At 43.6% G+C, this 24929-nt stretch overlaps 3 protein-coding genes across 3 annotated transcripts; all 3 read left to right on the plus strand.

Annotated features, from left to right (window-relative positions):
• The first annotated feature begins 597 nt into the window (after nt 1–597).
• Nucleotides 598–1946, plus strand: LOC147971497 (E3 ubiquitin-protein ligase SINA-like 10). Its single transcript, XM_087523998.1, has 2 exons — nt 598–645; nt 1356–1946. The coding sequence occupies exons 1-2, from the start codon at nt 598–600 to the stop codon at nt 1944–1946; spliced, it is 639 nt and encodes a 212-aa protein (XP_087380124.1).
• An 8493-nt stretch (nt 1947–10439) lies between these two features.
• LOC125509161 (cell division cycle 20.2, cofactor of APC complex) lies at nt 10440–15023 on the plus strand. The gene is made up of 5 exons (XM_048674066.2): nt 10440–10849; nt 13120–13398; nt 13498–13767; nt 13858–14448; nt 14553–15023. Exons 1-5 carry the CDS (start codon nt 10700–10702, stop codon nt 14691–14693), a joined length of 1431 nt encoding a protein of 476 aa, XP_048530023.1. The 5' UTR covers nt 10440–10699; the 3' UTR covers nt 14694–15023.
• Nucleotides 15024–19118: 4095 nt separating this feature from the next.
• Nucleotides 19119–23988, plus strand: HAG2 (histone acetyltransferase of the GNAT family 2). Its single transcript, XM_048674065.2, has 10 exons — nt 19119–19357; nt 20330–20371; nt 20790–20899; nt 21062–21130; nt 22041–22079; nt 22165–22238; nt 22322–22388; nt 22680–22758; nt 22829–22989; nt 23184–23988. The coding sequence occupies exons 1-10, from the start codon at nt 19279–19281 to the stop codon at nt 23853–23855; spliced, it is 1392 nt and encodes a 463-aa protein (XP_048530022.1). The 5' UTR covers nt 19119–19278; the 3' UTR covers nt 23856–23988.
• The last annotated feature ends 941 nt before the right edge of the window (nt 23989–24929 follow it).

A 24929-nucleotide genomic window follows, 5' to 3' on the forward strand; every position in this document is an offset into this window, starting at 1 on the left:
CTCGTAGTGCACCTTTATAGTCACCCAGTTACGTTGTGACGTTTGATACACCCAAAGCACTCTTACGGTATCCGGGAGTTACACGATCTCATGGTCAAAGGAAAAGATACTTGACATTGGAAAAGCTCTAGCAAACGAACTACACGATCTTTGTGCTATGCTTAGGATTGGGTCTTGTCCATCACATCATTCTCCTAATGATGTGATCCCGTTATCAATGACATCCAATGTCCATAGCCAGGAAATCATGACTATCTGTTGATCAACGAGCTAGTCAACTAGAGGCTTACTAGGGACATATTATGGTCTATGTATTCACACGTGTATTACGATTTCCAGATAATACAGTTATAGCACGAATAAAGACAATTATCATGAACAAAGAAATATAATAATAATGCTTTTATTATTGCCTCTAGGGCATATTTCCAACATGAGCGTGCAAACTACAATCACCGGGATGACAGGTAGGGCCAGAAGATTATTTTAATAAAAAAGCATGGAGCCAACCCCAACGATTTTAAGCTTATAGGCATGGTACACGCTATCCTAGACTACTCTACACATGAAACTGCCACATGAGTGTCCGGGCTGCGCATGGCTGTTCGCCTCTTCAGGAAGTCAAACAATGATGGAGTACTACTGGTACTACAGTATGCTTCTGGCCATCTGACACCGACTGAACTGTTGCATGTCCACCGCGTGCGGGAGGGAGAGGATGTAGCGAACGAAATCTTCTCCTAGTCCTTCCAGCCACCATGCTCATGGGTGAGGGAGGGACGCAGCTTCATTGACTTACTTCTCTTGCCTTTGCGTGTATGACAGGTGGGCCCAACAGGTGGGTGGCCCACCCATCACGCAGCCAACGGCAGGTGCGGTTAAGGCACCGGAGCTCAGTCCGCGAGGGAGAGGGCGTTGTAGTAATCAAACTTCTTGGTCTTGTACGAGTTGACGCGACACATCAAAGCACCGCACTCGATATATTTCAATAATTTGCGTTTACCGATGCATTAATTACAACGCATGCATGCCGTGACTCTCCTTTTGATACTTGCATGTGTTGATTTAATGCACCTTGAAGTAGTATGAATATGTGACGGTAAAGCTTTGTAATGCCTCGGCCCTAATAAAGCGAGAGATGGTTGTGCAAGAGGAGGGCGAGATCATGCAGGCGGAACAGGACCCGACGATGGAGCTCTCTCTGGTCTCGATGGACCTCACCTTGCTCCACTGCCCCTTGTGCCTCCGCCCCTTGAAGCCTCCAGTGTATGAGGTTCGAATACACCTCGAACGTTCAGCTGATCGAGCAAGGTGCAGGTTTCTTGATTGATGTGTTGTTCGATTGATTTGTGCAGTGCAAGGGAGGGCACCTGGCCTGCGCGGACTGCCGCGTCGAGCGCCCCAGGAACCTGCGGCAATGCCAGAAGTGCGAGCGCGGCGGTGGCTTTGACGTGCGGAAGACGGTGGTGGACACCGTCCTCTCCTCTGTGAGGGTGGAGTGCCCGCGCGAAGGCTGTGGGCTCTACGTCACTTACCACAAGCTCGCCGATCACCAGAGCGTGTGTCCGCTCGCGCCCTGCAAATGCCATGTGCTCGTCTGTGGCTACGAAGGCCCGCCGCCGGCGCTCTCCCACCACATCAGCACCATGCATCCCATGCCCGTGCACATGATCCAGTACAGCAAGGTGCTCCAGCTGCAAGTCCCACTGTCGGAGCCACGGCTCTTGCTGTTCGCGGAGGAGGACGGCCGCGCGTTTTTCTTGGTCGGCTGCGTGCTCGACATCGGCGCGCCTATCGCCGTGTCGGTCGTCTGCATCAGAGCGGGGTCGTCCCCACTTCCGCACTACGTGGCCAAGCTATGGGCGAACGGCCTGCCGGGGGAGCCCAAAGGCTGGACCGACGCCGTCAAGGTGGAAATGAAGGTGACAAACAGATTGAGGCTTTGATCTCATAAGTATCGCGTAAGTGTTAGCAATTGTGAAAGACTAATAGACGGTTGAGTATGTGGACTTGCTATACAAAAACTCTTACATTGACTCTTTCTGATATTATGATAAATTGCAATTACTTCAATGACTGAGATCATAGTTTGTTAGTTCTCAATAAAGTTTCTGATTCATACTTTACCTTGTGAACGAATTGTTACTTTAGCATAAGAAATTATATGACAATATATGTTGTTGTCCTAAAGATGATCATGATGCCCTCATGTCCATATTTTATTTATCGACACCTCTATCTCTAAACATGTGGACATGATTATTGATTCCGGCTTTCGCTTGAGGACAAGCGAGGTCTAAGCTTGGGGGAGTTGATAAGTCCATTTTGCATCATGCTTTTATATTGATATTTATTGCATTATGCGTTGTTATTACACATTATGGTACAATACTTATGCCTTTTCTCTCTTATTTTACAAGATTTACATGAAGAGGGAGAATGCCGGCAGCTAGAATTTTGGACCGGAAAGGAGCAAATCTGAGAGACCTATTCTGCACAACTCCAAAAGTCCCGAAAATTTACGGAGAATTATTTTGGAATATATAAAAATATTGGGCGAAAAAATACCAGAGGGGACTCGCCATGTGGTAGCCCGGGGGCCCGCCCTACCCCCTGGGTGCACCCCTAGGGCTTGTGGGCCCCCTGGCAGGTCTCCGGTGCCCATATTCTGCTATATGAAGCATTTTGACCTGGAAAAAATCAGGAAGTGTCGTGGAATTGTCACGGCAGATGTCCTAGTGTGAGGACTTAGTCGTGAGGCTAGCGCATCTATGTAGTAGCTTGAAGGGGTTGGTCGGAATTGAGAGACGCAAGGTTTTACCCAGGTTCGGCCCCTCACGGTGGAGGTAAAAGCCTACATCCTGCTTCATTGATATTGATGATGATGATCACGATTACACGGGTGCTCTAACTTGAGAGATATAGACTTGTCTGTCTAAACCTAACTTGTCAAACTTGTCCTCCTTGGGGAGCCCTGCCCCTCCTTATATATGTTGAAGGGGCGGCTTACATGACTAGTCCTATTAGGATTAAGATTACTCTATTAAAAGTGGAGTCCTAGTCTTGCTTCCTTTGTAAGGGAATATTCCTTATGCTTTCCTCTTAAACGGCCCCACCATAATACGAGTCGGCCTTCCATGAACCGCCCGCTGGGCCACCGGGTCTTGTTGCTCCTCTGACCCGCCTGCCGGGTCACCAATGAGTCACCAGGCCCAGCCAGGTCATCAGTGAGTGGAGAGATCCGGGCGGGTCACTTCATGAGTCGCCAAGTTAGGGTGGGTTACTAGTGAGTCGCCAAGTTAGGGTGGGTTACTAGTGATTCGCCAAGTCCGGCCGGGTCATACCACGGGGTATATCCCCGACATTAGCCCCCAGTTTAATTTGGATTTATCCATGTTAAACTGATCCTGCAAATCAAGACCAACTCTGATAGATTATACGCCGGGTCGAAGGTTCTTCTGAGCCGGCATTTGATCATTGTTAAGTCCTTGTAATTTCCTTGTTGATATGTACATGTCCATGATCTCATAGAAAATCTTCTTTAGCAGATATGTTTCAACTTTGTCAATGCAAAAAATCCAGATACTTGTTTTGAAAAGTCCGGGTCAATAGGCCAGCTTCAGAGTCAATTTGCTGACATTGGTCTCTTGTAGAGAAATATTGTGAAGAATAATCCACTTGAGTCGGCTTCCAAAGCGTCGGCTTAAGAAATATTGGTATTTGAAATACTCATCTGATATTCAACTGGTTTGAAGATGTAGAACTTGCCGGTTTAATATTACCAAAATTGCTGGTTTGTAAATATTGATGGCACCGAGTCATAATTGTTGCCGACGGCGGGTCATAATTATTGATGACGCCGGGCTATGATTGTTGCAGACACCGGGTCATAATGATTGGTGACACCGGGTCAATCTGATTTGCTCAAAACTGAGAATTCGAAAGTATTTCTCCTTATATCCGTGTTACCTGTAGCCCCCAAGTGCCGGGTTGTCATGCTTGCATCAACCTGGGACTTGTAATTGTCTTATGCTCACAAAAACTTCAACTGATGTAGTTCCCAAGGGCCGGGTCATTATGCAGTAATGAGCAGGGACTTTGTAGATGTAGACTTGAGCAGCAAGATGTAGTCCCCAAGGGCCGTCTCAGTAAGATAATATTGAGCTGGGACTTTATATATATTTCCTTGAAAAGAATATCATATGATGTAATCCTCTCCATGGGGCTCGAACCCACGTCCATAAGGTTAAGAGCTTTGTACTCTTTCAACTGAGTAGTGGACCTTTCAATATAATGGATTTAAGACTTGTGTACCTTGAATTGTTGACAGGAGCAATTGGTAGCCCCAAGGGCCGACTCATTATAATGTGATGAGTCGGGTCTTCAATAAGTTGATCAAAAAATGACTTTACATTAGCCCTCAGGTGCCATGGTGCATGCTGGCAGTGACATGGGACTTGCATATTTGATGTAATCTCAATTTGAATAATGTAGCCCCCAAGTGCCGGGTCGTAAGCCTGCAGCGACTTGGGACTATTCCCTCCATTGTAAAAATAAATCATGTCCCTTAATAAAATAATAACCATTGCGCTGAAGTGACTTTGAAGACCTCCATCATAATATTGGCTATTGATAACCATAATAAAAATCTAGCCATGTTGGCTATTAAAGATTTGAATAATATAATCCGGTTTGGAAAATCGGTTCCTGTGATATTGAATCGTACTGCCGGTTTAGGATACCTGTGCAATAAGGGTGATAACCCAATCTTTAGAAGCCAAAACTTTCAAATGTTTATGATTGTCATATATGGCGACTTATCATCCAAAGTCAAGCCGGGTTAATCGAAACCACATATATGCTTCAGATATGAACAAAAAGTCTCAAGACAAAACCAAAGATTGTTCTCAAAAAACTTAAGCCAAACAGAGAAAAATGAGGCTTCTGATTCGAATATGATCAGTAAACCGGACCAAAAGGGGTTAAGCTATGATTCGAATACGATCATGAAGCCCCCTAGTGGTTTTGGCGTTGCGCCGATCAAGAGGGTACCGACAGCTATGTTCTCTTTGGTTCGAATACGACCTATGTTTGAACAGGAAGCCCCCAAATGACCTTGAGAGTTTTTTAACGACTCTGATTCGAATATGATCAAAGTCGGACCCAAAATGGGTTAAGCTATGATTCGAATACGATCAAGAAGCCCCCTAGTGGGTTGGCATTGCGCCGATCAAGAGGGTACCGACATCTATGTTCTCTTTGGTTCGAATACGACCTATGTTTGAACAGGAAGCCCCCAAATGACCTGTAACTATGGCTATGAGCCGGATCAAAGGGTAATCATAGCTTAGCTCAATAAGCCGGAAGCCCCCAAGTGATATATTTCCGAGCTATGCTCGTCGGGTGCCTATGTTTGAGTTGTGTTGTGCAACAAACTCTCTTTGGTCCCTATATTTTTTTCTGAAAACTCGAACTTGCGAGAGGTGAATTATTTTTAAACCGGATATTGAGAGCTTCAAAGCTTTGTGGGAGACAGGTTTACCTTGAGCCAGATTTTAAACCGGCATTCTTCATTTTGAACCGGAAATTTTCTAACGACCTATAAATTCTTATCAATATAGCGGTAGTCTCCGGGGCCGGGTTATTTTTTCCCTCCAATGACCCGGAGTTCTGGATTATTGATACTGGCCAATTTTGCCGAGTCATGCCATTGTAGCCCCCGAGTCTTAAGGCGGCTCGAGAAGTTGTCTTGAGATTCTCCATATTTGACCGTGATACAAACCGGTATGAGTCCTTCAACAGCTCAATGATATAACTTGTCCTGCATTGGCGAACTTGCAAGCCAGCATAATTGTTCTTTTAAAGAAAGCAACATGTAATATAAAAATATGCTGGATGGATTTCACCTCATATGCCAGGCCGGAAATTATCCACCGCGGAGTTGATGATCACCACGATGAAGCTGAAATCAATCACAGTCGAGTCGGCCACGGGAGCAGATAGACGAGCGGGCCGCGGTGTTGTAAGCCGGTGCGGTCAGGCGAGTCGATCGCCGGCGTTGTAAGCCGGCACGGACGAGAGAATCAGCCGTAAGTGCGGACAGATGTAAACCGAACAGCGGAAGCGGCGACTTGCATGCGTATTCGTCAAGCAACATGACATGGACGAACGCCAGTGCAGAGTTATACTGGTGCACACTCCATATCCGCTGTACAACACCTTTACCTTTGTCCTGAATGACTATCCTGATGTTTGAGCGAGAGATGATCTCGTCATGCCTCCATAAACAGTGAGCTATTGTCCTGTATAAACAATATTGCAAACCACAAAGATAAATTGTTCTTTGAGAAAAACAATATGTGCTAAAAATAGACTTAGATGAATATCACCTGATTTGTCCGGACGATGGATGATCCGCATATATAGTGTCCATGAATAATCTCTGATAATTTTAACGGTGTTTCAGCCACTCTCTCGAGATCGCAGCAGAGGTAGCGGGCCGTAGCAACAAAGGCGACGCGTAGCGAAAGCACGACGGCTCAGAACGCAGCTACGCATGGCAGCGTGAGGTCACAGTAGCAACAGCGACGGCTTATGAAGGGAATGGTTTTGAAAACGCGACGGCCGCAGAACTGGGCGGCTCAGAACAGATCCTCCAAGTCATTCTTTTTTTCAACAGGCTTCGGCTAGTTTCACTATGCAGTAGGTGCGTCTGCAGGGTGGACGCTGGCCCAAACTCCATCGAGGACGCATGGGACCTGTATTCACGGAGCAACGTCATTTCGACAGTCAACTGACTGACCCGTCCCAGCATTTGTTGCAATCAATTGTCTCTTCTTTAGACCTCATCTGGTTTATTTGGTAGCAGATGAAAAACCGATGATCCCTTGGCTTTCTCCAGACGGAGTACTGCACGGGCTCTACATCAGGTGACAGGTAGTTGGATCTTGGAGAGTGAGTACGTGTAACTAGTACTAATGTTAATCCATTGGATTGTGAAGTAGTACTTTCAGTACTTTGATCTTTCGTATGGATGCTTGAAAATCAATTGATTTGACAGCGGATATGCCCCTGCTGCAATCTCGCCACTGAGCATCACACGGTCAGTTCCACCTAGGATAGTATTGGTGGCATCAGCAGCGGCGAAGGCAGGGCCGGCTTGAGGCGAATCTGCGCGACGGCGGCTCAGGCAGGCGCGATGGCACTCCAGCGGCAGCCCGACGGCCATGTCAGAGGGGCACCGGCGACTTGAGGCGGACGGCAGCTTGGCACGGCTGTGTTTGAGGTAGCGGTGGCCTATAATGGCGGCAAAGCAAGCCCGCGGCAGCTCGGACATGCACGAAGCGGCGGCTCAACACGTCGGCGACTTAAAACAAGGGCATAGCTCATGGTGGCGGCTGGGAGGCAACACCAGTAAAGGAGACAACATGCCGACAGTTTAAGGCGATACCGCAACAGCTGTGGACGGGGCGAGGCGTCCCTGGCGAGGCGGCTCAGCGCGGAGCGTGGACCGGCGGGTCGGCAGCGGAGGAGCGGAGGGCCAGTTCTGGCAGCGAGGCGGCGAGCTGGCGGAGGGTCGGGTCGAGGCATACTCAGCTGGCCGTGGCGGCTCGGGGTCTAATTCCGTGGTCAACCATCTCTTCCTCCGGGTCGCCGCTTGATTTCATTCTTTTTTTAATGAGCCGGACCAGTACTAATACCGGCTGTATTTGCACTTTTTTCAATCGATATCAAACAATACCAATCTCGGGGCTGGTTGCGGTGATTTCAATGGGCGGCCTGATCCCTTTGTGAGTAGAACTCGGACTGTCCCTTGCACACGTCGAACGGTGCTAATCAGAGGAGGTCTCGAAGTTGTAATGATTATGTCTCCGCCTGTGCGTGTTGCTGCAGTTTTCTTGTTGGTCTCGGCCGTAGTAGACATTGATCCATTTTTGGACGGATCGCCACAGACGTGTGCGGCAGCGCTTTTGACGAAACCCTAGCTTCTGAAATCTTCTTCATCTCGTATATGCCGTTATGTCAGCTTGTTACGTTCAAATCCGGTTCTTCTTTATCCTAAAATTGCGAACTTCTCGAATCCTAAAAAAGATCCCTTCAAAAACTCAATATCACCGTGCGCAGGCCCCACGATGGACGCCAACTGTTATGGAATTGTCACGGCAGATGTCCTAGTGTGAGGACTTGGTCGTGAGGCCAGCGCATCTATGTAGTAGCTTGAAGGGGTTGGTCGGAATCGAGAGACGCAAGGTTTTACCCAGGTTCGGCCCCTCACGATGGAGGTAAAACCTACATCCTGCTTCATTGATATTGATGATGATGATCACGATTACACGGGTGCTCTAACTTGAGAGCTATAGACTTGTCTGTCTAAACCTAACTTGTCAAACTTGTCCTCCTTGGGGAGTCCTGCCCCTCCTTATATATGTTGAAGGGGCGGCTTACATGACTAGTCCTATTAGGATTAAGATTACTCTATTACAAGTGGAGTCCTAGTCTTGCTTCCTTTGTAAGGGAATATTCCTTATATTTTTCTCTTAAACGGGCCCACCATAATACGAGCCGGCCTTTCATGAACCGCCCGCTGGGCCACCGGGTCTTGTTGCTCCTTTGACCCGTCTGCCGGGTCACCAATGAGTCACCAGGCCCAGCCAGGTCATCAGTGAGTGGAGAGATCCGAGCGGGTCACTTCGTGAGTCGCCAAGTTAGGGCGGGTTACTAGTGAGTCGCCAAGTTAGGGTGGGTTACTAGTGATTCGCCAAGTCCGGCCGGGTCATACCACGGGGTATATCCCCGACAGGAAGAGAGCTTCCGGGACGAAGCGTCGCCGTGTCAAGGCGGAACCTGGGCAAAAGCAATCTAGGGCTCCGGCGGAGCTATTCTGCCGGGAAAACTTCACTCCGGGAGGGGGAAATCGAAGCCATCGTCATCACCAACGATCCTTCCTCGAGAGGGGGTCAATCTCCATCAACATCTTCACCAGCATCATCTCCTCTCAAACCCTAGTTCATCTCTTGTATTCAATCTTTGTCTCAAAATCTCATATTGGTACCTGTGGGTTGCTAGTAGTGTTGCTTACTCCTTATAATTGATGCTAGTTGATTTATTCGGTGGAAAATCATATGTTCAGATCCTTAATGATATTCAATACCCCTCTGATCTTGAACATGAATATGATTTGTGAGTAGTTACGTTTGTTCCTAAGGACATGGGAGAAAACTTGTTATAAGTAATCATGTGAGTTTGGTATTCGTTCGATATTTTGATGAGATGTATATTGTCTTCCCTCTAGTGATGTTATGTGAACGTCGACTACATGACACTTCACCATGATTTGGGCCTAGGGGAAGGCATTGAGAAGTAATAAGTAGATGATGGGTTGCTATAGTGACAGAAGGTTAAACCCTAGTTTATGTGTTGCTTTATAAGGGGCTGATTTGGATCCATATGTGTCATGCTATGGTTAGATTTATCTTAATTCTTCTTTTTTTAGTTGCGGATGCTTGCGAGAGGAGTTAATTATAAGTGGGAGACTTGTCCAAGTAAGGACAACAACCAAGCACCGGTCCACCCACATATCAAATTATCAAAGTAACAAACACGAATCATATGAGCATGATGAAAACTAATTTGACAGTAATTTTCATGTGTCATCGGGAGCGCTTTGCTTTATATAAAAGTTCGTCCAGGCTTATCCTTTGCCAAAAAAAGATTTGACCACCTTGTTACACCTTAGTTACACTTGTTACTTGTTACGCGTTACAAATTATCTTATCACAAAACAAAACTATCTGTTACCGATAATTTCAATGCTTGCAGAAAATACCTTACTGAAAACCGTTTATTATTTCATTCTGCTCCTTGTTGGATTCGACACTCTTACTTATCGAAAGGACTACGATAGATTCCCTATACTTGTGGGTCATCATGCGTCCACAAAAATTTGAGGGGCCGGATTTGTTGTATGCGGCTGTAGATGCTCTTAATGTGTGCTAAGTCCACTTCTTTTCATTTATCTGCATATAAAATTTGACTGAAGTTCAACTTTGTAAAATTTAACAGCTTTATAGAAAAAAATTCAACAAGCACGAGACGAAATCAATATCATTAGATGCCATGAAATTAATTTCATACTATGTAACTTTAGTGTTATAATTGACAAATTTTAATATAAATTTGGTCAAATTTTGCGTAATTTGACTTTAGATAAATTTTATACGCGAAGTAAAAAAGAAATGAAGGGGTATCAAAGCTAAGTTTGTACGTGCAATTGAGCTTGTGAGCTACTCCATCATGTAGTGAACACATGAAAAATTGAATGGTTGAATTCAGAATAGGGCCCCTAAAAAAAGAATTCAGAATAGGGAGTACTAGCACCGTCAGCGTACTAGCCGTTAGGGTCCTCTTCAACCCGGAGTGAGGGACACGCAAAGTTTCTATTCCTAAAATACCCCCCCAACCAAATCCGTCGAGCGTTTCCGTCAAGAAAAGGGGGGAAATCCGTCGAGCATCGAACACCCCAAATCCTCCCAAAACCTCTGGCGGCGAATTCCTCCGTGCCTCCTCGCAACTCGCATCGGTCGCCCCCGTACTCCGGCACGCTCGAACCCTCCGATTTCCCTCGGTCGATTCTTGGATCTCGCCGCGCTGCTGATTGTCTGATCCTTCGGGAGGGGGGGTTCCTCGCTGTCCCTCTTCCATGGAGGCGGCGGGCTCCAGTTCGTCCCGGCCGCCGAAGCGCCGCCGGCCCGGGCTGCGTCCGTCGGCGCCTCTGGAGGTGGCCGGCGCGAGGACGCCGTACATGCCGTCCCTCTGCACCAACTCCAAGAACCCGTCCACCAAATGCTACGTGAGTTGCCGCGCCGGAAACCCCCTTTTCTTGGCTCCTTCGCTTGTTGAATCCCTTGATGGTTGCCGTGCGCTCGCTAGTTCTTGAAAGGAGCCCGTGCTTGCGTCCTGCCTTGCCACGCTTAGGCGATTATTAACGGGATGCCATGAAATTAATTTTCTGAAAGAAATATGACCGCGTATTCCAGTTCTTGGTTATTTGGTGGTTCTTGATGTTGCTAGGGCAAACGATTTGATTAGTGGCTAATCCTAGGCTGTCTTGCTTTAATAATATTGCTTCAGGAAATGTGTCATCGCACCCCAGCCATGGACGAGTTAGCAATTCTGAATTCAAGGAACGAATTTGTATCCCCTTTTGTTATGGGGCTGCTGTTGATTGGTAGCATTGACGATATGTTGTCAGGAAATTGTGCTAACTGAATGAACATATCGTCTTACTAGTGCTGCATCTGTAAGAAGTATGGTCCGTCTTTTTGAGCCAAACTACCTGTGTTCGTACAGTTCCTGCTCAGTGCTTTGTTTGAAAGGACTGCTTGTTGAAACACAAAACGCTGTGGTTTCACCTTTTTAAAGCTCGGCGTAATCACTTCATTTGTTGCATAGAATTTGTTAGCCCATTTTGTAACAATTTTTCAAGGTTTATAAACTTGTCCGGCTTTGGACTGCAATGCTCCATTCTAGATCTCATTATTGTTGGTGTTACCAACAACAACCTATTGAAATTGTAAGATCAGTTGATCACAGGGCACCATGCATACTAGTGTTTATTTGAAGAAAAAGATTTGGCCATAGATGGCTAATTCGGTACATTTGTTTAAAAAAGAATAATCATTCATGTCCTGCAAGTTGCTGGTCATAAATTTAAATTTTTTTTACACAAAAAGGTAGAGCATACAAACAATTGAAACGGTAAAAATATCTATTTTTGTAAACACAAGCATCGCAGGACATTTTGAATTTATTTAAAAGGTCGGCATGATTTCTTGATTTTTTTCCTAGCCCCATTTTGTGTTTCATAAATATTTCTAAAGATGTCCACAATTGTATGGCTTTAAAATGCAATGACCTTCTAGGTCTCATTGTTATTGGTATTATCAGCAGTACTATTGAATTTGTATGGAAAGGTACATAGCGGTCCTTTTTTCAGCACTTGATCTGTCGAATAAGAACATTGCCCTCATTCGGTACATACGGTTGTGAAGGAGTAATCCTTCATAAACTGCAGTTTATGTTCGGTAGCTCAGAAAATTGCATTCTCTATGCCAATTGTTTGGATTTACTGCAGTTATTGCTATATCATGTGCCCTTCATTTTAAACATGGAAAGGTCATCCTACACAGCGTCCTTTTTTCAGCACTTGATCTGTCGAATAAGAACATTACCCTCATTCAGTACATACGGTTGTGAAGGAGTAATCTTTCATAAACTGCAGTTTATGTTCAGTAGCTCAGAAAATTGCATTCTCTATGCCAATTGTTTGGATTTACTGCGGTTATTGCTATATCATGTGCCCTTCATTTTAAACATGGAAAGGTTATCCTACATAGCGGTCCTTTTTTCAGCACTTGATCTGTCGAATAAGAACATTGCCCTCATTCGGTACATACGGTTGCGAAGGAGTAATCCTTCATAAACTGCAGTTTATGTTTGGTAGCTCAGAAAATTGCATTCTCTATGCCAATTGTTTGGATTTACTGCAGTTATTGCTATATCATGTGCCCTTCATTTTAAACATGGATTGGTTGTTTGTTATTTTCACACTGGTGGTATTTTTATTTGATATATTTTCTGCATACATTGATAGTTGCCATAGTTAAAAAAGGCGCGCCTAAGCGAGCGCTTAAGTGCGCCTAGGCTCTAGGCGATAGCAAAACGCCTAGCGTATAACTGCGCTTAATCTGTGCATAAGCATGCACTTTGGTCAGAAATCGCAAGGAGGTGGCAGAACGCACAATTAACGCCTAGCGCTTTTTTGAACTATGATAGTTGCTGTATTCTGCTTAGTAAATAGCCTGCGACATATACCATGAAATAACTATTCATTATGTTCTGTGTAAACTCCTACTGTATCGTGCCATGTACAGAACTCCTTGTTTCCTTGGATCATAAATTAAACCATGACGCTTTTATGTACGTTCCAGCAAGCACATCACTGCAATATACTAGATGGTGTAATGGTCCTTAACTTTGTGCATAACTTCCCTGAATTTACAATAAATATTTAAAGAAATAGTTATGCCTGATATGTTTATGGGTCTTCTATAATGGCAGGGTGACAGATTCATACCAGATAGGTCAGCGATGGACATGGACATGGCATATTACCTCCTTACGGAACCTAAGAAGGGAAAGGAAAATGAAGCCGTGGTATCACCGGCTAAAGAAGCATACAGGAGGCTTCTTGCTGAGAAACTCCTGGGCAGCAGAACCAGGATTCTTGCCTTCAGGAACAAGCCACCAGAACCGGAAGGGATGCTGCCACAGATTTTATTTGAAACTCCGACTTCCAGTCAGACCAAGCCTACTAAACAGCGCCGAAAGATTCCCCAGGTATGCCAATTGCTTTACTGTTTGTGGATCTTCTGGTTCTTCAGACAACTAGCATTATTCTGTTGGTTACATCATGCTTGGATTGCTTCGTTTTTTCAGTTTGCTGAGAGGACGTTAGATGCCCCTGGAGTGGTTGATGATTACTATCTTAACGTGCTGGACTGGGGAAGCAAAAATGTGGTGTCCGTTGCCCTTGAGAATACCCTGTACTTGTGGAATGCATCTGATAGCTCTACCTCTGAGCTTGTGACTGTTGACGCTGACTATGGTCCCATTACTAGTGTCAGCTGGGCTTGTGAGGGGCAACATATTGCCGTTGGCCTTAACTCTTCTGACATCCAGCTCTGGGATACGAGTTCTAATCGTATGGTTAGTTCTCTTGACACTTTTTTTTCTTGTACTGTAGTGTAAACAAATTGGCTCATACTGATACAAATATATATCTCATAAAATTTGCAGCTGAGAACACTCCGAGGTGTCCATGAGTCAAGGGTTGGTTCACTGGCTTGGAACAGTAGCATCCTGACAACCGGTGGAATGGATGGCAAGATCGTGAACAATGATGTCAGGATGAGATCCCATATGGTTCAGACATACCGAGGGCATGAAGCAGAGGTATGCGGGTTGAGATGGTCAGGATCTTTGCAGCAATTGGCGAGTGGTGGAAACGACAATCTGGTGCACATATGGGATGCATCAATGGCGTCTTCTAATCCATCTCTGGGTCACGATAGATGGCTCCATAGGTTTAGTGACCACTTGTCTGCAGTGAAGGCTCTTGCCTGGTGTCCATTCCAGAGCAATTTACTTGCCTCTGGTGGTGGTGGAAATGATCGATGCATCAAATTCTGGAACACACACACTGGTCTATGTCTGAATTCTGTTGATACTGGGGCCCAGGTATGCGCACTGCTCTGGAATAAGAATGAAAAGGAGCTGTTGAGCGCCTGCGGGTTTGTACAGAAACCACTCACATTATGGAAGTACCCGTCGATGGTTAAATTGGCCGAACTCGAAGGCCACACTTCACGTGTCCTCTGCTTGGCACAGGTATTTATTTCTCTCTCTTGTGGCACCGTATATATGGTAATGATGATTGCTTGCTTATGCTGTTGATATAACATGATTTCTTGGTACTTTTATGTTTGTTGCAGAACCCCGATGGCTCCACGGTAGCCTCCGTTGCAGCAGATGAGACTCTAAGGTTCTGGAATGTGTTTGGAACTTCTGAAGCACCGAAACCTGCAGCCAAGACCGTACACACTGGAATGTTTAGTTTCAGTCATATCAGATGAAGTTTTATCTGGAATAGGGTTGCGGGTAATCGCCGTATATACTAGTATGAAGAAGCATACAAAAGATGTACATATTCTCTAGTACCTGATCAGCATCCATGTTTTGCGGGAGTTGACCAACTTGGAACTGTAACCATCTTCTGATCTGATTTGCAACTTAACCATCATTTTGTCCAGAGAGAAGTTTACCGCGATTTAGACAAAGCCACCAGGAGAATCACTCTCCTGACGCTAGATTACCTACAAATATGAGGTCCTAATACATGAATATGCTTTGTCACTTTTGTATGCTGACTCCATCCATGTAGTGTCCTCCTGGATGCCGTCCTAGTGTAATTTTCTCACCTTTGTTTTTTTTCCCTGTGATAGTGGAATGACCATGAGTATGTGATAGCATTCCGTTGTTTTCCACGTTGCTTACTGTTTTCTGCTCCTATTGCATTCAAAAGTGTGTTATACTCCCTCCGTCCGAAAGAAATTGTCTCTCAAATGGATGTATCTAACACCAAGTTAATACTATATATGTCCATTTGAGGGACAAGTTTTCTGGGACAGAGGGAGTAAGGGCCTGTTTGGTTTGTGACTAACTTAGTCAAAGATTGCCACAACTAAGGTTAGGTAAGTTTGACCAACTTAGGTGAGTGTTTGGTTCAAGCCACACCTTAGGCAAGCCACATTTGAATCCCACATGGCATACACACAAAAAGTGTGGCAAGATTCCTTAGGCTTGCCAACTTGTGGCTCTCATTTTGATGAACTAACCTTAGGCAAGTTTGGTAAAAATGTATGGCAAAGTGTGGCAATGCTAGTCCTAGAACCAAACAGCCCTTAACTCTTTGTTTCTGTACTTTTTCCGATAGAAGTTCTAGTCATTTAAAAAAACACTACTTAAACTAGATTGTAGAAGATAAGCAAGCCGGTTCGGGCAGCAAGTCCTATTTGAAGATAAGAAGTTGTGTTAATTTTTGCAGGTCTGTATAAAATATGTTAAAGCACAAATATGCTTCATCAGTACAATGAAAATAGTGACATCTGCACCTAAAAAAATTATAATAGTGACATCTAAACCATGTTCTTTATCTTCTTCCAGGATGATTAGTAGTAGGGCCATGTGAACGGATCTTAGTTCCACAATATATATTTCCCTCTTCCCAAATTACTTGTCGCAGAAATGGATAAAAATGGATATATCCAGAACTAAAATACGTTAGATACATCTATTTTCTATGATAAGTAATTCTAGATAGAGGGAGCATATTCCTACACCAACCGAGGACGAAATGGCGAGGAGGAAAGGGGTTTGATTCTACCGTCATGTTGTGTGGATATTAGATCGATTGATGAGTATTGTATTCTAATCGTAGATGAGATCAAGCAATGGGCAATGGCAGGAGCATTAGGGATTGAACGCGGAGCCAGTAATCAAGTGTTGTGCAGGAGAATTAGGGATTGAATGGAAAGAGGAGACGGAATAGGCGGCTGAATAACAGAGGCGTTGGGTGGCGGGAGAGAGGAGACGGAATGTGTGACGGGATAACAGAGGCGTTGGGTGAGGATGCATCTTCAGATGCAGAGTATGGCGTTGGTGGCGGCGTGGTAGCACCGGCGGCGAGGGAAAGCGGTGACGGTCGCCGCTAGTTGGTGTGACAGAGGCTGGCCGGATAGCGCACGACGCACCATACAAAGAAAGCCCATGAAGGAATCCTGCGAGCCCAATGTGAGCTCGGTCAGCCCTGACTCTAAAGGAATTTTTTCTATAGAAATTCTATCATATAAAATTCCTCCAAACCAAAGGAGACCTCTCTTTTTTCACATACAGAATGTTGAAATTTTGTTCACTTTCTCGAAAAATGATTCATTTTTAAATGTTAAACATTTCAAAAAAAAGTTCAAAACATTCAAAAAATATCAAATTATCAAATTAAAATCTCTTTCCTGACAAAAATTGTTTATGATTTTGGAAAAAATGTTTGTGCTTTCAAACAAATTCAAAAAAAATAAAAAATGCTCGCGTTTCAAAAAAGTTTTCAGACTTTTTAACAAATGTTTTTCGTGTTTTTTGAAAAACTAAATGAAGGAGTAAAAAAATAAAAATAAACTCCCCTAGAACAATCGGCTTGCTTGCCGACCCGCTTGGTGGAAATGATCTATTTGATTGGAAGAGTGAGGAGAAATAAAAGGGTATACACTTACTGATGGCAGTGGTGGGTAATTTTCCCTCAACTTCAGCTTGTAGAGTCTTTTGGAGCACCCCTGAAGAGCTTCACAAAAAATTAGGAGTTGTATCACAGATTCTAGTTTTTGCAGAGTGGCGAAATGTGGAGCTACCCTATTTGTCTTGCGTTTTCTAGGGTGGAGCTAAATTTTAAGGAGCATAGTAGTCCCTTAGTTTCCAGATCCTATGTTTCTGACATGTATTCTTGTAAACATTCCAACGCAACAAAGTTCTCCCGTCAGGAAAAAAAAAAAGATTTCTCGCGCCAGATACTAGCTCGAGCATTAATGATTGAGCAGATTTTTTTAACGCAAGGCAAAAACTTTATCTATTACGTTAATCAAGTGGACGGTTGTTGCTCGGTTAATTGTGGAAACTAACAAAAACCCGATACATGTAAGGCCAAACCCACTCAAACTCCACGGGATAAGCCCACCATTGTGAGCGACGTTGCCAACCGCACAAAAATAAACTAAACAATACAACCCACTCCGCCGAACAAGTCAACCTTTCACCACCGCCGGAGAGAATAAGTCGAGACTACTATGCAAGGAGCATTCTCGGGAATCTACCGAGGTGAATAAGGCGTGACATCTATGATTGAGCAGGGTTCACTTTGATAGAATGATATTAAAATTCATCTTTGACTTGACTTAACATGGCTGGAGTATTCAGATGATTAATTATCACTATGGCTTTACTTTTGTGTAAGTTCCGGAGTTCAGTTGACTGCCCGAAAGATTCATAATTCTTTTATATTGGATCAGCATAAAGTATGATTGCTTCCATACTTATTAGCGACCGGTCTCAGTTGTTTAGAAAAATGGAAGTAGAAAAAGGAGTATTGGTATAATTAAGGCTCCTTTGAATCTCAAAGGATTTTCATATGAATTTTGGAGGATTAGAATCTTGGGAATATTCCAATGTTGCTTGTTTTATTCGTAGGAATGGATCCTATAGGAATTTTTCCTAAGGACTTTTTGTTACTTCCTATAGGTTTTCTAGCATACACTCAAATCTCTTTGAAAGAAATTCTTTATTTTTTCTATGATGCAATCAAACAATCCAAAATCACATGGCATTGAGATGAACATGACATTTCAATCCTATGTTTGTCATATCCCCGTGTTTTTAGAATCCTGCAAATCAAAGAGGCCCTTACTAGTGACCAATCCATTAGCTGGTTATAAGATGTTTCTGATGTATTCAAAAGCTAAGAAGTTTGAAAAACCTAACTGGTCGTTATTTGGTTGCTTAGACGAACAGAACACAAAGAGACAGCCAATCGAAAAATACACGACAATACAATGATAAGCTGCAATGGTCTGCTATCAAAGGTGAAGGTCTTAAAAGTTAAAAAGTAAACATAACAAAATTGGCGATGAATAGACAATATACATTTTTTTAAAGTCTTTGGATCTATAATAAAATGTAAAATGTAACAACAGTACAAAGATTCCTAGAGTTAACAAAAATTGCAACCGACCATCCAATGACAACTACAATACAAATACTAAAACGAGTCGAAAGCACACCGCTGTCATCCTTCTTCCTCACCGGACTTGTACAAATCTTGTTGTAGTTCACAATCAAAAAGTTATCGTGCTAAGACTTCAAAGGACCAGTGCACTAAAACAATATACATCGCCGATAAAGAAAAATATAGATTGAAAAAACCAAACATGTAAACACATCAATGACAAGAAACACCAGTCGATTCCAGATGGATCTGTGAAAACAAACACCAACCGTATCTAAATAGATTGGGTGTGTCTAGGGCACATCTAGATGTGCTCTAGTTATTGCACATCTAAGTAAGTGAATCAAGCATAAAGAGAAAAAGGAAAAAGAGAAAGAAAATATTCATATGAATTTCAATGTAAAATCAATGATATGACTTAGATGTGCAATACTTATGACACATCTAGATGTGCTTTAGCAAAACTCAAATAGATTCGCCGAAGACCAAATCGGACCGAACCTAAAAAGATAAACGCACCTCTACATGCCCTACGAGTCGGAGCAGAGAAAGAACATCGAGGACTATTCTCCGCCAGACTACGAAAAGAGATGGCTCTTGCCCTACTCACGACCAGCAAGCCAGGGGAAGAGGGGAGGGGCCAACGGTGAGATCTGGCGTGGGAGCAAAGGCCACTTCGAAAAGAAAAGAAGAAGAAGATAGTGAATTCCTAATCTACCCCTGGCTGTCTCACTTGTTGTCGCCAAGAGGCGGGCACTCCGCAGCAATTCCCCATTTCCCGCCTCCCCCCTTCCGCCATCTCCCGCGTCTTCTCCTCTCCAAACCCCGAAACCCTAGAGCCCCCCTCGACCCCCCCGCCTCCGCCTCCGCCACCGGATCGGCAGCCACCCATGGCTCTCAAGCAGAAGGGGAGCGACGCCGCCGCCGCCGACACCAGCAAGCGCCGCCGCGTCGGCTTCGCCGGCATCGGTACGCAACCCCGCCTTTCCCCCACATCCTCTCTCGATTCGTAGATTTGGTTCTCGAGGTCGGGGTTCGTGCTCGGGCTACGGCCTGATGTTCCCGCGAGCGTGTTGTTAGATTCAGGCGCGCTTCCGCGTAGGCTCGTAGACACACGCACACGGGGCCACTCAGCTGAGAGAGACTGAGGTGCCCTCAGTCGAGGTGTTTGTGCCGCTGTATTCGTGTTCCGTTGGATTCAGACGGAGTGGCCTTTCTTCTCCGGGCAATATCAGTGTGCTTCGTTTTTTTTCTCTCTCTTCATTTTGTTCTGTGCTAGTCAACAGGGGAAGTGACCTTGCCAACACATTTGGTTTCGACACTGGACAGTTCTGTGTGGTCAATTCCGATGGGAGGCTGCGCATTCCTCAAGCGTTTTATTTCGTACTTATGGACTTGTTGGACTGGTTATTTTTGCATGGTTGCTTTCAGCATGTCAAAGGATTAAGATGGGCACTGCACATTGCGTGAGAACTTCATATCCTCGTTAGTTTGCATACGAAATCGCTAGCTGTTTGACCTGTTAATTATGGTGATGAGTGGTACAATAAACTGTTTATTTGTTTATGATTGTATTGGCCTGTAGAAACAGGAAGAGCAATCACTCCATTTTTATTGTATCGGGCTTGTAGAGCTATTGTTTACATTTGTTACTCATGGTGCAGCTGTGTTCATCTCTGATGCGCGTTTCAGCCAGTGGCGGATCCAGTGGGGGTGACATGGGTGCCATGGCATCCCCTCCAAAATACATTTTTTTATATTTTAACCTATACTAATTAGGCTAACATGTGTCTATTAGCAGTGCTCAAATGCATTTGTGTAAGGTTGGCAGCCCCTATGAGGCCTTTCTAGATCGGGCACTGATTTCAGTGCTTCTAGGTAATTTGTTTTGTATAGGTACATGGCCAAATTTAATGCTATCTCTTTTTACATGTTCAACAGATGCTGGAACTGAAGCGAATGAATGCATGCAAGTGTTTATTGGTATGAAATTGCTTTCCTTAGTCCCATCTGGTGTGCAGTATCTTGGCAGCAAGCATTAGTCTCTACTTTCTAGTTCCTGTTGTGCAATTTCAAACTATCCTACATAGCTTGGAATTACAGAGGGAATTTTGTAGCAGTAACTTAGTCTATCATCATTGAGGAGAAAAATACAAGCATCTTTGGTGTACTAAAAGTTCATGCGAAAAACATTATATAGTGTAAGAATGGCATTTTTCACCATTCCATGTAACATCATTCTAAATTACGAGCCTTTCATATCTAGTTGCCAAATTTAATTAACTGCAATAAAGCAAAGAATTATGCCTGCAGGGTTTCAAACTAGGCTCAGTGAATATATAATCTTGTTATTTTCGCTTCTTCAGATCCTTAATGTATTTTGTTATTGGCATTACTACAGCAAGAAACCCTGACGAGGTGGGCTCAGCAGACAGCACTCCCATTGAGCCATTTGACCTAAACCATTTCTTTGGTGAAGATGGCAAGATATATGGCTACACAAATCTCAAGGTAGAAAGCAAAATTATGATTTCTTATCTGTAGATAGTCTTACGATAAAAAAGACAGGCTCTTCAACCCATGATATTTTTATTTCAATGTTTAAGTTTCACATGCTTGTAATTTGCAATATGGGATGCTATTTGTTTATGTCTGATATATCACTTGGTGCAGATCAATGTGTGGATAAGTGCTATATCATTTCATGCATATGCCGAGATTTCATTCCAGGAAACATCTGATGTGAGTACTATTTTGCAAGTATTGGTTATTCTATTGTGATATTTTGAGACTTCTATAAGAAATTACATCTGTCATGAATTGTAGCTTTGCCTACAGAACCTCAGATAATTTGTATGCTTGTTACCCCAGTCATTACCATTTATTGCAATGTGTTTCTTAATTTTAACCTCATGTAATTTTATTTTATCGTAAGAGTATCCGAGTATGTATGGTTAGTGGCTACCAGTATATATTTGTTATGACTGAGTATGTATGCTTGGGCGAGAGCCGAGAGTAGTACTAGGATCGGTGACCTCCTGGGAAGTCCTCGTGTTGCATCCCCTTTTTAATGAGTTGGTTGTGAGATCTTATGGGTTTCACCTCTAGCCTACCCCAACTTGTTTGGGACTAAAGGCTTGGTTGTTGTTGTTGACCTAAACCTGAAGCATTTCGTTTTCATCTGCTAAAAATACTTGCTGAATTACTGTAATAGCATGTTGCGTTTAATATGCTTTATAACTGGCACCTCGTGTTCCATTTGCAACCGTAATGGAATATGATGTAGCTATTTTGATGCTGCTATTTAATAGCATGTACTCCCTCTATAACTTAATATAATACGTTTTTAGACACTATGACAGTGTCAAAAAACGTCTTATATTAAGTTATAGAGGTAGTATTTGCCATGCTTTTACATGATTTCACCAGAATGGAAATCTTCATTTTGTTAATTGCATTCATTCTGTGTAACCATTAATCAACACCACTACGACTTCAATTTCAGTAATGTTTTCTGTCTGTACGAATGACTCAGTGAGTTAATCCTGGATTTGAAACTTCACTTGTTTTGTATTTATTAGTAATGGCAACTAAGCATTTCCTGATTTTCTCAAGCTATCAAATATCATACAATCAACTAAATTTCTTTCAGGGAGGGAAAGGGATCACAGATATAAAGCCTGTCCTTCAGGTAAGATCTGCCTGTTTAGAATATCTGTTGTAATTAAAGAAACTTCCATGTGCATGATCTAAGACTCGTTTATTCTTTTTGACAGAACATTTTCGGGGAAAACCTAGTAGAAAAAGATGAATTTCTGGAGGCATTCTCAAAGGAATGCCAGTGCATCAGGTACCTTTATTTGTAGAGCTCGGCCATAGATCATTTCTTTACTGCTCCTGGAAGCAGGCAGAACTTATTTCAAACTTCTGCAGTGATGTTGTGAAGAATGGTAATTCCATTAAACATGATGCATCAGATGAAGATGATCTGTCAGTTCAGGTAGGTATTTTTGTTGTCCCGTTGCGCGATTGATGCGTTTTGTTAACTTAGTTATGAATTCAGCATGCAAACTGAAGTCCTTAAAATACATGTTTTCCTATCAAGTGCTATTACTTAATACTAAGATGCAATTTTTGCATCGATGCTTCTAAAAAGTAAAGGTTAATGTAATTGTGAGAACGAATGGTTATGTGGTTTAGGTCGTTTACTTTAATGACAGTTTGCATTCAATCCATTGCCATTCTTTGGGGTTGCACATGTACTGAAATTGATCTCCTTTTCTATTGTCAGATTGTTCGAGTTGAACTCCAAGGTGCTGCTGCATACCTTTATTCACGTTTGGTATCACTTGTTTTGCTTCTGGTTGAAGGTAACTGAAAGTTTTAGAGTATAGTGGTCGGTTATATTTGGAACCCTTTTCTAACATCATCACACTCTAGGTTCCACACCTATAGATATCACGGAACATGGATGGCAAATGCTCCTTGTAGTGAAGAAGGCAGAGCTTGAGTCATCTGCTTCAAAATTTCAGTTGCTAGGCTTTGCAGCTGTCCACCATTTTTATCATTACCCTGAGAGCACTCGCTTGCGTATCAGTCAGGTTGGTATTGCAGCTTTTACTGTCTATTTCTTCATGTGTCTGCATCGTTGTTTAAAGCAAGCTCATATACATTTTGTTGTTTCCAATGTTTGAACCGACATGAACATAATTGCATAACCTGATTTTTGGAAAATAAAGTTGGTTTTGGACTCTACTTTGGATGTTGGCTGATATGTTTCTTTTACTTTAATCAGATACTGGTCTTACCACCTTATCAGGGTGAAGGGCACGGCCGTCGTCTTCTTGAGGCAATCAATTCTATTGCAGAATCCGAGAACATGTATGACGTAACTATCGAAGACCCTTCTGATTACCTGCAGTATGTACGTTCGTCCATCGACTGTCTCCGTCTCCTCACCTTTGAGCCAATCAAGCCTGCACTTGGTGCTATGGTCTTGTCTCTAGAACAGACCAACCTGTCTAAAAGAACTCGCAGTTCGATAATGGTTCCGCCGGCTGACCTGGCCGAGACCGTGCGGCAGAAGCTGAAGATCAACAAGAAGCAGTTCCTGCGGTGCTGGGAAATTCTGATCTATCTACACCTTGACGCCGAAAACCTCAAGTGCATCGACAACTTCAGGGCCTGCATCTACGACCGCACCAAAGGTGAGCTGCTCGGTGGCGCCTCTGGAACCAACGGGAAGCGGCTTGTCCAAGTGCCCACTAGTTTCGATGAGGACACGTCATTTGCTGTGTTCTGGACAAAGGAGGGCGGGGAAGAAGATAATCAGACAGTCCAGCAGCAGCCGGAAGATCTCGCCACTCAGGAGCAGCAGCTAAATGAATTGGTGGACAATCAAATGGAAGAGATTGCTGAGGTCGCCAAGAACGTTGCCTCACGCGGCAAGGATAAATTGGCTGCTTGATGACGTGAGATCTTGTAGCTCGTTGGTAGAAAGTTGGAAAATTTCTTGACCGGAGGTTATCCTCGACGTGGAGAACTATGCAATGCGGATTTTCTGTTTTGAGAATGTTATATTGTTATACTGTTTCAACTTAGTAACCGTACCAACTGATGTTATTTGAGTGAAAAACAAATAGGAAAAAACGCCAGAACTTGCAATATCATGCCAGGTACCAACCCCCAAAATCACTAATTAAGAACATCTCTAGCAAATCCCTTAAAGGTTTGGTGAACTATGCTTTTTGGGCTGATTTATGGGACGGCGACTTGCGGGATTTGCTAGAGATGCTCTACGGAGCACTCCTTGCAATGGTCCTCCTAACTCTCGAGGTTGCCGACAAGTGGTACATTGTTGCAACTTGGGAGTTTCCTTTTTTTTGTAGATTTGTTTATTCAAAATGTTTAATCTTTTATACTGTGCATCTAAATTTTAAACTGCTTTCGCTGTTGGATTCCTCGCATGGAGATTTTTAAAACTAGATCCCATGTTGTTAGCTTTTGATGAAAAAGAAAATTCACAAAAAAAAAACAGATGAAAAATAAATAGGAAGCACGTTTTTTTCCTTTTCGAAAGAGGCACGACATGCCTCTTGTAGAAGCAAATCAGTGCCTCCATGAGAAGTAAACCCGTGCCTCTCGCACAAGAGGCACGACGACTGTGCCTTGTGAAAAAAATGCGTTTTTTCGTTTTCGAGAGGCACGGCCGTGCCTCTTGCGAAAGCAAATCTGCGCCACTCCAGAAGCAAACCCGTGCCTTTTACGAAAGAAAAACATTTTTTTCATTTCCGAAAGGCACGACCATGCCTCTCGCGAAAGCAAATCCGCGCCCCCCGCGAAAGCAAAAAAGTGTTTTTTCATGATTTTTTTAAAATTGTCCAAAAGCTAAGAAAGACCGGTGAAAACCCGAAAAGCCAAAAAACAGGGGAAAAACATCTAAAAAGGCGAAAACGTGTGCAGAAAAATAAAAAAACAAAATCCGCTGAAAGCGCCGAGAGTGCGACATGTGGCGGCGGCTGAGAGTGCGCCCATGTTGAGA

The sequence above is a fragment of the Triticum urartu genome, chromosome 5A (genome assembly GCF_056163025.1).
Source record: "Triticum urartu cultivar PI428250 chromosome 5A, HENAU_Tu73, whole genome shotgun sequence".
Lineage (NCBI taxonomy): Eukaryota > Viridiplantae > Streptophyta > Magnoliopsida > Poales > Poaceae > Triticum > Triticum urartu.